The sequence below is a fragment of the Barbus barbus genome (assembly GCF_936440315.1).
Source record: "Barbus barbus genome assembly, chromosome: 21".
NCBI lineage: Eukaryota > Metazoa > Chordata > Actinopteri > Cypriniformes > Cyprinidae > Barbus > Barbus barbus.
Window position 1 is genome coordinate 3,252,298 of NC_136749.1, and position 18,335 is coordinate 3,270,632.

At 37.0% G+C, this 18,335-nt stretch overlaps 1 protein-coding gene across 1 annotated transcript in view; it reads left to right on the forward strand.

Moving 5' to 3' along the window:
* The first annotated feature begins 9,318 nt into the window (after nucleotides 1-9,318).
* The window catches only part of lars2 (leucyl-tRNA synthetase 2, mitochondrial), a 67,876-nt gene continuing 58,859 nt past the window's right edge, over nucleotides 9,319-18,335 (forward strand). Inside the window, exons 1-2 of the mRNA XM_079445008.1 lie at nucleotides 9,319-9,492; nucleotides 11,690-11,894. Coding sequence (XP_079301134.1) covers nucleotides 11,694-11,894 — 201 coding nt within the window. The 5' untranslated portion in view covers nucleotides 9,319-9,492; nucleotides 11,690-11,693. The remainder of the gene's footprint in view (nucleotides 9,493-11,689; nucleotides 11,895-18,335) is intronic.

The window sequence follows — 18,335 nt, forward strand, 5'->3', positions numbered from 1 at the left end:
TTACTAAACACACTATTTAAAGGGATAGTTTACCCAAAAAAGAAAATTCTGTCATTAGTTACTAACCCTCATGTCGTTCGAAACCTGAAAAACCTTTGTTCATCTTCGGAACACAAATTAGTGGTTCAACTGTCATTTTATGAAGCTACGAGAATACTTTTTGTGCGCAAAGAAAAGAAAAATAACAATTTTATTCAACAATTTGTCTCCTCCACATCACCCTAGCATCCTTATGGAGAGTATCACGACGCATGCATGTGCTGCTGATGTAGAACATCCATGCGCTGCGCTTGGTTTACGAGCAGAAGAATACACACGTATATCTTCATTTGTGTTCTGAAGATGAACAAAGGTCTTATGGGTTTGGAACGACATGAGTGTGAGTAAGTAATGACAGAATTTTCATTTTTGGGTGAACTATCTCTTTAAATAGGCAGAATAAACCAATCACAGAAATGAACAGCAGGTGTGCAAAATAAACAATGAGTAACCACGGAAACTAACTGAAAACTAGATCACAGAACAAATATGTGCTAACCATCCAAAACCAAAACACAGATGAACCTTGACATAAACTCACGCCATTAGTTGACATAATCAAACAGAGTTTTTTGTGAAAGCATTACAGTCACGTTTGATTTTACACGTGGTCTTATTGTGTTTGAATTATTGGTGGGTGTTGCCTTTGTAATGTTTATTAAGACCCAATCCCAATTCACCTATCCCCTTCACTGAAAACATTCCCCAAGAAATGGGACACCACTACCATCATACGTCATCTAGCTCCTACAATACACACACCTATACTGGTGTGCATTAGAGCCTTTAATTACCATTCTATGTTAATGCGCTGCTTACTGACACACACACACACACACACACACACACACATCAGATATCAGAGATTGCACAGCTCACATATCCAGGAGCAAAGAAACTTGTCACTGCTGCCCCACAACTTTTTTAAATAACAGTTTAAATGCTGAATCACATTATATTTTCCAGCAACAAGAGGATAAAATCGCTGTTTCTGAAGTAAACGTATTTATTGTATAGAGAGACGCACCTACACGCAACTCTCTCTCTCTCTCAATTTCATTTCAATTCAATTAAGCTTTATTAGCATGACTGTAACACAATGTTGCCAAAGTATTAACATATAGCCTATAAACAATAAAAAGAAAGAAACAATATAAAAACAGATAACACATAAATAAAATCCATAAATAAATGAAAAGATGAGGTGAATCAGTTTAGGGTTTACCGTGTTTAACAGCTAGCATTGTGAGTGGCTAACACAAATTGTGCAGCTAGTGCAGTGTTGTCATCTTCTCCACGTACGGAGGGCATTTTCTCAGTAATGCCCTTCATACTAAGTTCAGTAGAATCAGTGCTTCTGGGGAGAAATGTTTCCCTCACATTGTGATTTTTAAGACAAATCAGCATACAGAGTTTCTCGTCCTATTTGCTGTAGATAACAGTGTCTACAGATCCTCTGCTCTCGCTCTGTGTGTCTATGTCTTCCTCTCTAGATTTCTGAATCATGGTTACTTAATCTGTATTTGGAGAGAATTTGTTCTTCTTTAATCAGTAAATAATTGATGAATTTAGTGGTTCTGTTTAGGTTTGAGTAACATTGGAGTTTATGTCGAAGGTCAAATTGAGGTTTTAGTGATATATCATGAGTGTCTTTTAGATTTTTGTCAGTTTCTTTAATAATGGCTTTAGGGTTGTAGCTGTAGTCAGTGAGGAGTTGGATTTTATAGACTAGCTGAAGAGCCAGCGTGTTTAGAGGATGAGATTCTGGTGAAGTCTCTCTCTCTCTCTCACTAAAAGGTTTAGTGATTTCTAATTGTTGGGGGGACTAGCCCCCCTCAATGTCTATGGTGGTTATCCCCCTGATCAGACATGAAAATATGTAATGGCATTGTTGTGCAGTCAGTAATAATATGACGTTGGCAAACTTCAGCAAACATTTCTTTGAATAACATGACCGTAAATATGAACACGCGATTGAATGTAGCATAAAACAAATGATTTATGCCAAAAATGCTTACATTTACGTGTCTTTTTGTTTGCTAGGGCAGCCTTGTTGCCGCTGTAGATGGTTTTGCTCAAACCGCTTCGTTTGAAGTGTGGTCCTGAAAAATCTTCCTTCCCCTTCCCCCTCCAACCAAAAGAGAATTGAGATTAGGGGTAGGGGTAAGAGGTAGAAATGTGATTGTGCCTAAAGCTGCAGTCTGTAGGTTTTGCCTCTTTGTTGCCATCTCTGTTTGAACCCTGCAATTGTAGTTATTTGTGGAATTATATATTTTACATGGGTTGTGCACCGGCATGGCTCCAGTGGGGATGAACATGGTTGTGTTGGTGTTAAAGAATAGTGCTATAATAACCCCTACAAATAACTCATTATATACACTATAAACACTTTAAAAGAGACAGACATGTAGATGCTTATGAAATATGTTTTCTCTGTTTTGGAGGAATGATGATTTTTAAATCATACTCTATTACATCAAATTCTTTTAATACTTTAATATAGTTGGGGTGGATAATTTTATCATTTGTTTATTATTCATGCAACAAGACATATTATAGTTTTTTTTTATTAATATTGCTATATAGCTGATAACTTTGTCTAGTGATCTTTTGAATGTTTATAGCATGATTTATGAAAATGTAACTACTATAGGCCTACTGAATGACATAGCATAGACTTCTTCTTGGCTAGTGTTTGTGTATTTCATTTAATTCTGTAACCTATTTGTTCAACAGATCTATGTATTAGTGTTAAATGCTACTGTTTTTGACAGCGTTGATAACGTTTCTGACAGATAATATCATGATATTTTTTGGGTTTCCCCTAAGTGCCGGCGATGCAGTGTTGCCAGATATTGGTATTAAAAAAACTAATAAAAATAAACAAATTATTTAAAATCTTTTCCAAATAAGATAAAGATATCGCTGACAACTTCCTACTTTATTACCTTTCTAAAGTGTTAAATTACGTGGAAAAGACAAGTCTAAAAATGCTTATAATATATGGATCTGGCAACACGGAGGCTAAAAATTCTTGCAAACGGTCTAAACTGTATTACACATGTCATGCAGACATTCATATGAGGAGTTTAACAGCAAATTAGTCATTCAGAGAACAAATTTTATTTTTGAACATGAAACATTTACGTTGACCTCATAGCTGGCTACGGGCCTGGGGATGAATTTAATGTTTTGATTTGTGGCTGTCAGTCACCACAGTCCTGTACTTTGGAAACATAAACTCTAGCCTTGGAAGTATGACCCAAATAAGAATTTCCACTAGATATTGTCATCTGAACGAGTAAGTAACAAGTCTGCCACTTTTGTTCTGACCAACTGAGGAAAAAAGCATTAATCACGCTACCAATGGTGATTAACATAATGATCGGTTAGCTCATATCACATCAAACCATGCAAATTATTATTGTTATACTTTGTTCTCAAATTGTTCATGTTAACAACATCAGCATTGCATGACTATGTGTGTGTGTGTGTATTAGCCTTATATGTGGAGAGTAATTTTCTATTTAAAAATATGATGCAGTGGGATGGGAAAAAAATGCCATAAAGTCTCGAGACATATGCTTTTTAAAGGTTGAACTTACATCAATTTTACATGGCTTTCTTAACATGCGGCTCTCTTGTGCGAGACGCGAGTGCAACGGTGATAGACGTCCAATAGAGCATGCGATAAATATGCATTCTGTGTGAACAGCTTGTTTTCAGTTTTGCCGTAAACAAGATCTTGATGTTATCTTTTTCCGCAATATTTTGAATAAACAACATAGCAGTGCCGCATCTAGTGGGTGCACCTGAATCAGCTAAAAAAGCATTAAAATGCACTGACACCTACATCATCATTGCAACTTGTGTGCCACTGATAAGGCTGCCTGACGCACACGTAAAATGGGGATTTTTATTTGAAATTCGATGAATATTCAATATTTTTTGACAGCCCTAGAATGTATGTCCTTTTCCTGTTACTCATTTTTACACAAATACATTAAATTTGATGAATCAAGTCCCACTCTACATCTTTTCATGTTGAATTTTCACTTGGAAAAGAAGTCACATTATGGAAATTGGCTGCCAACACAATTTCACATTAACTTAAAATGGGATATGAGAAATGGTCTTAACACTGAAAAAATGACACACCTGACCTTTGATCATAGTGTTGGCTGAATAAAATGGCTAGACTCTGGAAGCTGAGACAGACAATACACAGCACAGGAGTCTTGGGACACGTGATCATCCCCTTGTGAGCACCAGCTCTTTCCCACATCTTGGAGGCAGCCAAATGATCAGGACGCTAATTAGTAATATTAATTAATGAGAAGCAGGAAGGGGAAAGGGCAGAGAGATGAGACTGATGCGCACACAAGGGACTGAAGGAGCTGTCAGCATGATAATCCACAGGAACTGTGATGGAAAACATCAAAAACACTGATTACAGATCACAATCTCCTGTTGGGCTGCTGCACTGAGGAGGGCCGTGTTTTCATAATTCTTTCATATTTGTTTCGGTTTATACTAAAAATCATATAGATATAACATGATTTACATAGCTACCTTTTACCTTCCATATAGACTCAGGCTGCATTCTGTACTGTTGCCGGTAGCAATTTTATATATATATATATATATATGTATATAATTTTTTTTTTCATACTATGGATGTCAATGGCTACCAGCAACTGTTTGGTTACCAACATTCTCCAAAATATCTTCTCTTGTGTTCAACATAAGAAAGAAACTCATACAGGTTTGAAAAACTCGATTGTGAGTAAATGATGACATAATTTTCATTTTTGGCTGAACTATCCCTTTAAGTACCACTTATACATTTACTACACAGTCAAACTATATTCTGAGCTTGTAGTGTTGATTATTGTAAATGAAAATCATACAGGACATGACTGTTTGTGATTTGTTAACTAAATCTGCTTATACAGTATTTTAATATATTTAAGTTTAATGTTTTCATAGGATATTGTAAGTTTTGATAATAAATTTGAAAGTGTGCTTATTTCCCAGTCATTTCCATGCCAAAAAGTGTCCCGATTTACCAGAATTTACCTCCACATATTACATTTCTGTGCTAATCTTTTTATAAGTGTTGTCTGACTAAATGACAAATCTGACTAATACTCACTAGAATAAAAAATAAACATGGTTCATTAATTACTACTTTTTACTTGAAATACTCAAGCACATTAAAAATCAAGTACTTATTTCTACTCTACTGAAAATGAGTGCTTATACATTTACTGGAGTAATATTTTAGTATGGTATCTGATTTGTGTACTTGTTAAACAAGAGTAGAGAACAGGAAAGTGCACACGTAGCAATGAAAAACAATTGAATAATTTAGGAGTTTTTAGAGTGAAAACTCAGTATTATGAAAATGCAAGTGGCTGCTTTTTTTGTTTTTTGAAGAATAATTGAGCTAAAAGAACATTTGGGGTTTAGGGACTGCAACAAAATGTAAGCTTTCTGATGCATGATGTCTCCAAACGATATTTTCTGAGCTCCCTGCAAGTTCCATGTTTCGTGAATGAGTATAGCATATTATCAGTCTGTAATTAGCACATGCACACTTCGGTCAGAGTGGAAGAAATGCAAAAATGCAAGCTTCATTTATGACTAAATTTAGGGGTAGACCGTCATCCTTGCTTATTTTTCAAAATATCATCTGTTTCTGCACAAATCATGTTGTACAAATTTCTACGACATCACCAGCTCGTAAAACACTCGTGTTTTCTCATGGAGCTGCAGAGGATCATAATGGTGATCCGTCACTACAAACACACAGCTAAACAGGACAAATAGGAAAGAAGGAAATGAGGGAGGAAGATTTAATCTCAGATTTGGACTTCATTGCACAGAGCCCGAGACGCTGAGCATCATTCATCAGAGAGAGAGAGTCACACAGATGCCCGGGGCCCGAGAGGAGACAGCAATGAGGAAATAGGATCAGGGAAATGGGCATTCACATAATTATAACCAGTTCCTGACGAAGAGATCTTCATAACATTGAGGCAGAACGGTCAGATCCAACCACATCTGTAGAATGTGTGCATGTTGCTTCTTTAATACAAGTTATTGTTCAATATGCTGTATATGGGGTTTAAGAAGAGAGGATATATTTTAATCATTTAATCATACAGGCTACTCATAACACTGACGTCCATTATGACCATCATAAGAAAAGAGTTTGTGGAAAATATCTGATTCGTGCTGATAGTTTATGTATTTGTTTAATGCAGTTTGTTTATATTTTCTGTTTTATTGTTAATTTTAGTTTTAGTAACTTTAATGTTTAATATAATTTTTTAGACATTTGTTGTAAATCAGTAAAGTTTCTGCATAATGCTTTTTCATTTTTTTCCATGTTTGTCATTTATATTAGTTGTGAATAATTTGCAGTTCATTTTAGTTAAAGCTTTTGTAATTTGTATTTTGATTTAGTTTTTTATTTTTATATTTTCAGTTTTTATGTTAATTTCAGTTAAAGTATTTTATGATTTTGGTGTAATTTTGTCATTTTTATTAGTTTTTTTAAATATAATTAATTATTGAAATTTTTAACTGTAATAATTTTAGTAGGATACTACTTTAGTAGCCACCATAAATATATATTTTTAGTTTTGGTGAAAAATAACAACTCTGAGGTTTGAGTGTAAGTCTGTAGTATTATCTGAAAGAGACAGGCACCTTCTGTTTGACACAAACAAAAGAAATCTAATCATCAAGTGTAGTTTCACCGCAGACGGATGTTTGAAACATATGGCAGCCTTTGGGATGTGAAGATATGACTGAACTTCACTGACCTTACAGTAAAGGAGTTAATGCTCTCTTTGTGAAATGGAGCCTGTGCTTCGCTGCTGATTTCACAAATCTGAACGCTTCAACAGAAAACAATCTGCTATTGAGAGATAAAAGGGTTGCTAAGGTAACAGGGAAAAACATCCAGCACTGAATGTTCATGCCTGGCAGCTACTGTATGACAGAATACTGTGCCACTCATTGTGATGCTTCAGTGTCAGATTCAAAGATGAGGGAAATTCTGATAATGTTATAATAAATGCACAAATAAAAACATAGGTCTAATTGGTGATCACTGCAGGCCAAGCATGGCTCATGTGGATGATTAGATGATGCAGTTGAAATGCATCTTTTATATCTGTTTTATACAGCATCTTGAATCTTCACTAATAGTCAGGGTTTGATAAAAACAGGTTACAGCATCAAACGAGGCATCTGACTTCCAAATCACTCCCTCTTACTGTAAGACTGAAAGACAAGTTCAGAAAAAGCCCTCTGTGAAAATCGTAAGATATGTGATTTATAGACTCATTCTTAACATTTCAATTTAGATGAATTGCATGTCATATGATACCCAATCGCCAGAAGTTTAAAGCTAAACGTAGGCTATAAACAAACTACACCACGGTCACATGACTTCAATATCACTACCATTAAGCTTCAACAACTCTTTCTCTCTTTGCCGTGATGACATCTAATAACCTCTGTGGTCCCTTTTAGCCATTTGCTTTATCAAGACAAGTAAAAACTTTACAAGAAAAATTAGGTTCAGGCACATTCAAAAAATCAGTTGAATTCAGGACTATGGAACCAGAAATGCTAACTCATTTTAGCGTTTTGGCCTACAAAAATACATCATTCCTGCAGCATTTTATGAAGACAGCAATTTTGGATATAGTCTGAGACATTTCTCAGAATATCATATTTTATGATCAACAGAAGAAAGAAACTCATACAGGTTTGGAACAACATGAGGATGAGCAAATAACGGCAGTTGCTGCGTATACGAAATCGAATAATTCCCTTCTTTATAGTAAGTGAAAAACAGTACACCAAAACATTATATATCCAAATTCATAGGCTACTATTTGAAAATAAAATGGTGCTATATAGCACTAAAAGTGGTTCTTGGCTCGTAATTATAGGGGAACCACTGTTGGTGCTATATAGCACCATATCTTTAAAGGTGCTATACAGCATCTTTGTCAAATGGTGCTATGTAGAACCATAAGAGGTGCCATACTGCATTGTATTTCTTCATCAAATATGGTGCTAAACTGCACCAACAGTGGTTCTTTGGCTCGTAAAGAACATTTAAAGGAGCTTAACAGGTTCTTTGTACAGCAGTGGTGCTATATAGCACCTTAATCACCCCAAAGAACCACTGAAGAACCATACAGGTATGGTAGCGGTGCTATATAGCCCCTCAGTCATACCAGTGAAGAACCACTGAAGCACCAAGATTTGGTGCTATATAGCACCAAAAGTGGTTCCCCTATGATTACGAGCCAAAGAACCACTTTTAGTGCTATATAGCACCATTTTTTTTAGAGTGTAGGTGAAAAGTACCCAAATGACCTGCTAATTTTGCTGTGATTCTGAAGTGCAGATCCCATCATGTTTGAAAATTAGTGAGGTGTGGGGTGGGTTAAGAGTTGTGCTACAATAACCCCTACAAATACAACTCATTATAAGCACTTTAAAAGAGACAGACATGGTGATGTTTGTGAAACATGTTTTCTTTGTTTTAGAGGGATGCACACTATATTTATTGCATCAAAATTAGTTAATGCTTTACTATAGGTTAGGGGCGTTTAATTTGTTTATTATTCATGCAACAATGCATATTACTGTTTTCATTAATAACCATTGCTATATAGATGCTAACTTTGTCTAGTGCTCTTATGAATGTTTTTAGCATTTAACTTCTATGCTGAATGAAATAGCATAGACTTTTTCATAGCTAGTGTTTGCATATTCATTTAATTCTGTAACCTGTTGTTCTACTAGTGTACAGTGCATTGCATGGACCACCTGAGAAGATTATGAATGGCACGAGGCACTGATTCTGGTAGGTCGCGTGACTGTAACACAATGACGGATGTTCATTAATGCTACTCATATTCTAGAATGCACTTTTTTAACAGTCACGAAGTAAGTTCAAATTCAGATGTACTATACCTACTCAGTATGCGACGCACCGACTATTATTATTTTTTTTTTTTGACGACACATTTTCGGGTGAACTATCTCTTTAAGAGCGTGAATTCGTTCTCTGTCTAATTCTTTACAAAAATAAAAGTAATAAAAGGCCAAAGCATCTCCAGTATGTTTAGAAGAGAACGCCAGTGAAGAATGCTTCCACCTGTCTTCAAAGTGCATTAGATAGAATAATTAACTTTTACATGTTTCTGTTGAAATCTACTCCATGGTTCTTCAGCGCGGGGGTTTAAATAAAGTTGGAGTTATTTGAACAACATGGCGGCGCCCGTGTAGCAGCGTGAATCTGTCAGATCAGCGTTTCGTGTATTAATGCAGCACCAAAATGAAGCTGTGAATGAATAAATAATATCGATGACACTGAACGGATCGCAATATATCGGTATAGGTCCCGTTGTTTGTCGTGTAAGTAGAATGTGATCTCTCTTCTTCAGCTCTAACCATTTGACATCTGATGTCTTTATTTTTACACATCCTCTCCTGCTAGAAATACTGGCTTTATTACTGAAACCGATGGATAATGTTGTTAAAGGCTGCATTACACATTCAAATGCGTTAGACTTGACTAGCATACGAGTTGCAGAGGCTCTTCTAACACTCATGATCACATTGAACATTGATATTCACTTTGGAGTCCAAGATCACAATGAATCTTCCTCGCTGGAAGATGAGTAACCATAGCGACGGGACACTGCTTCTCCTCCTCCCTCACATGAGACCTTGAGTGTGTGTGTGTGTGTGTGTGTGAGCTGGTGGGCGGCTCTGAATGTTTCTCAATATCCTCATGTGCATCAGATTAGCAGGTGCTTGATAACTGGGTCATCATGAAAAGAAATCCAAATATCGGATACACATGCTAAAGTGGTATTCATTATGCCATAAAGTATTCATACATGCTATAAAGTGGTATGATTTAAGTATATTTTGGGATGAAGGCTAATTTTTATACAGGGATTGGGCTACAAATGCCACCGAAAATATAAATATGACCCGATATGGCAAAAATACCTTAGTAATGAATTCCAGTTTCGTGAAGACTGGACAGTTATTTTATTCTAGAAGAGCCTTTTATTTATTACTTTCATGATTTCTGTTTTTCTTTCTATATCTTTTTTATTATATGACACAGGTACGAATCATTATCCATTGACAAAACATAGCAGGTGAAAGATAAAATTATTTAAAAAAATGCATTTGAACAGTTCACTTTTTAAAGCAATGTTCATGTCATTGTAAAAGTTATTTATTTATGTAGTTCGTTCGTTATTTTGATTTATAGATTGGCAAATTTAAAAACGATATGATGGTAATTTGAGGATTGACAGATTTACATAATTTTTTTTTTTTTTTTAAGGCAAGACACTAAAGGTTTTTCAGGCACTGGTAAAGCTTTTGGCTGTTTTATATGCATAACTTGTCTTGTTTCAGACTAGTGGAAAGAAACATCCAAAGTACACTTTCAGTTTTTGATTGTATATCACTTATAACACGTCAGTATATTTACATTACAATACATATCTTAAAAAGCCTCCACTTCAGCAGCACTTTCCTGCCTCAGACTTTACAATTTTATTCAGTCCATATTCTGAAGGTTTTCATGTATTATTCACCGGATGAACACTTTATTATGATGGAGTGATAAAAAGAGATATCAAAAAGGACCCAAATGATACTAATTTATTAGAATGACCTCGAATGAATTATAACGAACGTAATGAAATACTTTTTCGTGAGAATTTTTTAAAAACATTTTACAAAACCTCCCATGTGCATTGTCTTTGTAATGATACATTATTTTTCTTTAAGTGACCAATTTAGAAGTTTTTGTAGGTGTTAAAACATTTGTTTCCAAGGGGACAGGTTTATTACTACCTTACACTATCTACTGTTGCCATAGTTACGGCTTAAATATATCCGAGTCTATTTGTTTCTCTAACAGAACAGACATCTGAGCACAATACACCATAATCTGTTTAATTGAAGGAAAATGATGAATATGAAACTACAGTCGTGGCCATAATTATTGGCACCCTTGGTAAATATGATCAAAGAAGGCTGTGGAAATTAATCTGCATTGTTAATCCTTTTGATCTGTTATTTAAAAAATTCACAAAAATCGAACCTTTCATTGGATAATAAGAATTTAAAATGGGAGGAAATATCATTATGAAATAAATATTTTGCTCTAATACACATTGGCCACAATTAACGGCACCCTTTTATTCAATAATTTTTGAAACCTCCAGTTGTCAGTTTAACAGCTCTAAATGTTCTCCTATAATGCCTGATGAGGTTTCGAGAACACCTGACAAGAGATCAGAGACCATCCCTTCATCCAGAATCACTCCAGATCCTTTAGATTCACAGCTCCATGATGGTGCTTCCTCTCTTCAGTTCACCTTTTCTACAGGGTTCAGGTCAGAGGACTGGAATGGCCAGCAGAAGCTTGGTTTTGTGCTCAGTGACCCATTTTTGTGTTGTTTATTTATATATTTCTGTGAAACAGGAAGCCATGGCTGGATAATTTCATGTTCATAATCACCCTGGAGTGCTCAAAATGGGAATATATCTCTGTTTAATCTCTGACCGTGTGCTTCCTCAGAGTAATGCCGCTGGCTGTGTGGAGGGCAGGTGTGTGTCTGCAGAGGCCGCTGGTCAATGGCCGTCTGCTCAGGCTGAGCGTCCGCACTCTGTTCAGTGAATCGGGGGTCTGGGAGCGTGATTATAAGGCGGAGACACGGCGGCGGGTGGAGCAGTGGTGGCACGGTCGCATACAGGAACAGTGGCAGAGAGATGCGGCGGATCAGGTAACTCACGAATCATGTGACTGATGATGTACAGCAGATGATACTAATATGCAAAGATGCTCAGAACATCAGCTAACTGTCAATAGACAAAGTTAACCAGGATTTTGTTTTAATCTAATCATCATGTAGTTTTAAACTTGTGTGACTTTCATCTTTCTTAACACAAAAGGTGAATCTATAAAATTCACATGGAATGTTATTCCTAAAATCATTGTAATTTTTTTGTTGACATCATAAAAGAGATCCAAAATTCCATTTGGATCCATGAATATATCAAAATAAAACAAGAATGCGGAACCTGTAAAAATAAAGAAAAATATGAATATAATAAAGAAAATCAAACAAAATATATAAAGAATTACACAATTTTATTTTATTTTATTATCAGATACAATGAACGAGTAAAATTTACTCTGTTTTTAATATAAATTAAAGTTTCTTACGTAGCTTTTAAAGCCAAACTTTTTAAGTTTCAATTCAAAGTTCAAAGTAAAATCCACTTGGCTTCGTAAATTAACAAAGTGACTAATGATGTGCTCAAGTCATGTCAGAAAGGTCATATTTAAAGGTGCCATAGAATGGAAAACTGTATTTACCTTGGCATAGTTGAATAATAAGAGTTCTGTACATGGAAATGACATACAGTGAGCCTCAAACACCATTGTTTCCTCCTCGTGAATGCAAAAGACCACTGAAAAATAGGCGAATCCCAACATAACACCGACTGTGACATTACTGTCAGGATCATTAAATGTTTCCACCCCCAACATTTGCATAACGTATTCCAGCCCATGTTCTAGGCCAGCCGGACCTGCACAGCCAAGTCATCGATGCAGTGTTGCCATATATTGCTATTAAAATAAACAAAAATAAACCCAAATTATTTAAAATCTTTTGCAATTAAGATAAGCTAAAGATATCGCTGACCCTAAACTGCAACGTCCTACTTTATTAACTTTCTAAAGTGTCAAAAAGAGTGAAAAGACAAGTCCATAAATGCTTATAACAGCTGTATCTGGCAACACAGAGGCTGTGTCCCTCTCTCAAGCCTCATTCACTCCACCAGCGTCTCGATCGCAGCGATCACGTTCATACTACGGACGCTAAACATTCTTGCAAAATCTCTCAAAATCTGTATCTTCGTCTGATACAGGCTCAAACATATAAGGTTGGATGCCTAATCTCTCCATCGTTCATGCCAGACAGTAGAGATCTGATTGCTGTGTGAGCTACTGAAATGAGCCGCGCTGTGAAACAGCCAATCAGAGCAGAGCTCAGCATTATTATTCATGACCCTTCCAAATAAGGTAATAACATACCGTTTCATTCTCGGGAAAAATCCTAGGCTTGTAAATGCACATGTAAAACTGTTTCTGGAGAATTCTTGCCCTTAACTTAATGTAGATATCAGAGGACAATTCAAAATATTGTATCAATGCATTCTGTAGCACCTTTAATGCCACCGTAAAGTCATATGTACAAGTAAGAAAACTGATTTTCTTTAAGCTTGAAGTTCTTTAAGTTTCTGAGTTGGGTTCATGTCACTGAGAAAACATTTTGGACACAAGAACGCAACTTCTGTATTGATGGCAAATTTGCTGAATTTAATAAATGTCATTTATAAGTTGCATTTAAAAAATTCAGTAGAACATTCATTATTGAATAAAAGCATAAAAAGCAAAAATACACATGATGTACATTCTTTATTCATCATTTAGGATAAGTAGAGTAAAAAAAAAATTATGTTCTGATAAAAGTGACTTGGATGCATCTGATGGTGTAATTACAACTTACACCAACTCTTAAATACCAACTTCCCAGCAGGATTTGAATGCACCATAAGTGAATGAATGAAGCAAAAATATCATAGTCATAATACAACCATCCCTAACCACTATCTCTACTCTCCAACGGTAACTCTTTTAAATGTCTAACATAGCTAAACAAAAAACACTAACAGTTCTTTCCCTTTTACTTACTACTGCATACAATTATAACCCTTAATTTCAACATTTATTCTCCCAATTCAGTCCTATGCAAATTATGCGGGGAACTAAAATTCCACCCATGTAGTTTGTTAATGCAATTAAAATGATTCATTAAAGGGGTCATATGATGTTGCTAAAAAGAACATTATTTTGTGTATGTGGTGTAACGGTTTAAGGTAAAAAAAAAACACATTATTTTCCACATACTGTACATTATTGTTGCTCCGTCTTTCTGAAACGCGTACATTTTTACAAAGCTCATCGTTCTGAGAAGCGAGGTGTGCTCTGATTGGCCAGCTATCTGGTTGCGTTGTGATTGGCCGAATACCTCAAGCGTGAGACGGAAATGTTACGCCCCTCACTGCATTGTGATGGCCTTTCCCAGCGAGACGACACAAAAGCAATAAAACCCATTACAAACGAGGCATTTGTTGCATTCAGTGAGGAAATAATTACTGATTATAATGATTTATATTGTCTTTTTACGTGTCGCGTTGCATTGCGCCGCGTAAACATTACCATGTCTGCATTTGTGATCGGAGAAACGACAAACATCAAGCGCTACTCTATATTGCTCAAAACTAGCGTTTGAATCGTCAGTGGCAAATTCTTTGAATAAGAAAACGTACTTGCAGGCTGTGAGTCAGAAGTGCCAGACTGTCCTTGCAAAGTTGGAACTGCCCCACTTTATAGAAACAGTCTTTGTGCAGCCAGCATTGTAGGCTACTCTCCCAGGAAATAATCCTCCGTAAAATGCGCTGCACACACTCTAATATTTGAGTTGAACTGTTCTGGAACAGTGTTGTAAATATAACTTAATCACTGATTTCTAGTTGTGTCCTCTTTTGGAAGCCCAGACAAAGTACTTTCTCTTTCACAGCGAAACACAGCGTTTCCAGGACGTGGCGCCGGTGGCAGCAACAATACTACAGCCAGAATAAAAATCACGCCCTCTTTCTCTGCGTAAACATTTGGGTGGTGTTTTGCAAACCTTCCCACACCGTGACGTAGACGTGGGGGCGTGTTTGAATGAGTCGTTTTAGGACGGCGTGGACAAGTCTTAACGTTTATAAAGAATATCTCTTTGGTTTTGAGACTTTAGTCTTTGTAACTTCAGGGAGCTTATCTATACACAAACAGATTGTAACACTCCAAAAAGAAAGGAAAACATGACACCTTTAAGTCCTAACACAAGTTTTTTTTAAAGGAAATTTTACACATAAGAAGTGGATCAGTTGTGATAAAATACTTGGCAATTGTGTTGCTTTAGTTTAGTAAAATAAATTGAACAAGCAGCAAAAATAATTTTCTTCCAATGTAGGTGACATACGGACCGCTTTTACGATACATTTCAAGTTCAAGTTGAGCTTTATTGTGCTACATGTGGGGACAGTGATGCAGCTGGTCAGCACACTCTCAATGGGGCCCTGTAGAATGTGGTGAGGATGGGTGGAGGGAGACTTGCTCTTTTCAGCCGGCGGAGGAAGTGTAGGCGCTGTTGTGCCTTTTTGGAGAGTGACATGGTGTTGGTGGTCCAGGTGAGATCCTCTGTGATGTGCACCCCCAGGAATTTAGTGCTGCTGACTCTCTCCACAGTCGAGCTGTTGATGGTCAGTGGGAGGTGGTCAACGGAGTTTCTTCTGAAGTCCATCACAACCTCCTTTGTCTTCTCCACATTGAGGGACAGATTGTTAGTGCCACACCATTCAGCCAGCTGTGCCACTTCCTCTCTGTAGTGTGTTTCATCGTTGTTGCTGATGAGACCTACCACTGTTGTGTCATCAGCAAACTTGATGATGTGGTTGGAGCTGAACTTGGCAGTGCAGTCGTGGGTCAGCAGTGTGAAGAGCAGCGGGCTAAGCACACAGCCTTGTGGGTCACCTGTGCTCAATGTGGTAGTGCTCAAGGTGTTGTTGCTGACACAGACTGACTGAGGTCTTCCAGTTAGAAAGTCCAGGATCCAATTACACAGGGAATTGTTAAGGCCCAGCAGGTTTAGTTGATTTATGAGCTGTTGTGGGATTATTGTGTTGAATGCCGAGCTGAAATCAATGAATAGCATTCTAACATAGGAGTCTTTATTTTCTAGGTGGGTAAGAGCCAGGTGGAGGGTGGAGGAAATTGCATCGTTTGTAGAGCGGTTTGGACGGTATGCAAACTGGAGCGGGTCGAGTGTGTTGGGGAGGCTGGTTTTGATGCTGTGCATGACTAACCTCTCAAAGCACTTCATCATGATTGGAGTCAGTGCTATGAGACGGTAGTCATTTAGACAGGACACAGGTGATTTCTTTGGTACCGATTGTTGTGCATTTGGGTATGATTGTTGTGGATTTGAGACATGTGGGGACGACTGCCTGGCTCAGCAAGGTGTTGAAGATATCTGTTAGGAAATCTGTCAGCTGTGCAGCACAGTCTCTCAGAACACGGCCAGGTATGTTGTCAGGACCCGCAGCCTTGCGTGGGTTAATCCTAGATAGGTTCTTCCTTATGTCGCCGACAGACAGACAGAGCGCCCGGTCGTTGGGAGGTGTGGGCAGTTTTTGTGCAGGTGTGTCATTCTGCATTTCAAACCGTGAATAAAAGTGGTTGAGTGCATCGGGGAGGGATGTGTCCTCATCACAGGCCTGTGGCGGGGGCTTGTAGTCAGTGATGGTCTGAATGGCTTGCCACAGGCTCCATGTGTCTCTGCTGTCTGTGAAGTGATTGTTGATTTTTTTTGAGCGTATGACCGTTTTGCATTTTTGATGCCACAGGACAGACTGGCTCTTGCTGTTTTGAGGGCTGCTTTATCTCCTGATCTGAATGCTTCATCTCTGGTCTTTAGCAGCCCACGAACCTCTGCTGTCATCCATTTCTCAAAGTTAGTGTGATCAACAAGTGCAATGTGGAAATGCCTTAGAAATTCTCTTTTTAAAGGTGAGAGGAGGGGATTTTCAGTGACAGTATGCTATGTTTTTACTTTGAAGTGTCTCTCCCTTGAGATTTTCATTCAAAGAATCCCTTCCACCTCGCAGAGAAAACCTTTGTATGTGTGAGAAAAGAGACGTCTGGCTTCTGAAGCATTAGTCTTACAGAGAAGCTGCTTTTTGTTCAGGTTTGCAGGTTGGTCTCTGTTGGCTTTTAAGCTTGTTGTCGTGTTCTGTAGGAGAGAGTGCCCTGCTATCATGAGGACGCATGTGTTTGCTGGAGCTGCATTTATTAATGGAATCATTCAAAGACTGAAGGTTCAGTTCTAGATGTACGTAGATCAGATCTCATCCATCCAACCAACTGGCCCAGAGATTAATCAAATTACACTTTCATTCAATATCAGTAACATTAGAAATTGTGATTTGAGTATTTGAAAATAAAAGACAAAAGTACAAGATTGTGCTTAAATTCTTTCAACACGTGATTGAATCAGAAATGGCAAAACAATATGAAACCATTGACTGTTGTCATTGATTGTAAGCAGGGTCAGAAATTATATTTCTTTCATTAAGGGGCAATATTTACCCAATATTTGGAACTGATTTTCTTCCCTTTAGTGGCAGTTTTTGTCTTGTAGGAAAGAAGTTAAATTTAACCAAAGACTTCAATCAATCAGACCGTTACCAATAAAATTTGATCAACATCAACAAAAGTCATCTTTATACTGTAAAGATGGAACAGAAGCTACAGTAAACAGTTTAATGCTGCTTGAATGTGGCAAACATGTATTTACACAATAGTTGCATAATGAAAATTGCCTATAAATTAAAAACAGGGACTCATTTCAGGGTTGCAATATTATGAAAAAAAAGCATGCTATATAAACATGCCCCCTTATCTTAAATATTGGAGGATGCTTCTTCATTTTTGCCCCCCAAGTAATGTTTATTGCAAAATAGATATAACTCCTATATGGGTCATTACTGAATAAATAATAAAGGATGTCCATGATAAAGGAAAAGTTTAAAATATGTGGCAATTTATTGGAAATCTATTCTTCTATATGGTTTTGAAAAACTTTTATACAACTTTCAAGAAAGAGTTTCAATTTATTAAAAATGAAAAAGCTTTTGGCTTCTCCAGACATTGACTGATGGACTGGAGTGGTGTGGATTATTGATGTTTGTATCAGCTGTTTGGACTCTCATTCTGACGGCACCCATTCACTGCAGAGCATCCATTGCTGAGCAAGAGATGTAATGCTACATTTCTCCAAACCAAATCTGATGAAGAAACAAAGTAACATACATCTAGGTTGGCCTGATGGTGAATACATTTTCAATAAATTTTCTCTTTTGGATGAACTAGTCCTGTAAAATATGTTGTTGTTTTTTCCCCCGCTCAAAATCAGATGTGTTTCTGCTGTGGTATTTCTGTTGTCGTTTGAAGGTGTTCATGGCATGGCTTCTAAAAATAGTCTGACCCTGAGCCGAGACCATTTAACACCTTTTGCTTTCATTCCCCAGACATGTGCTGCAGTCCT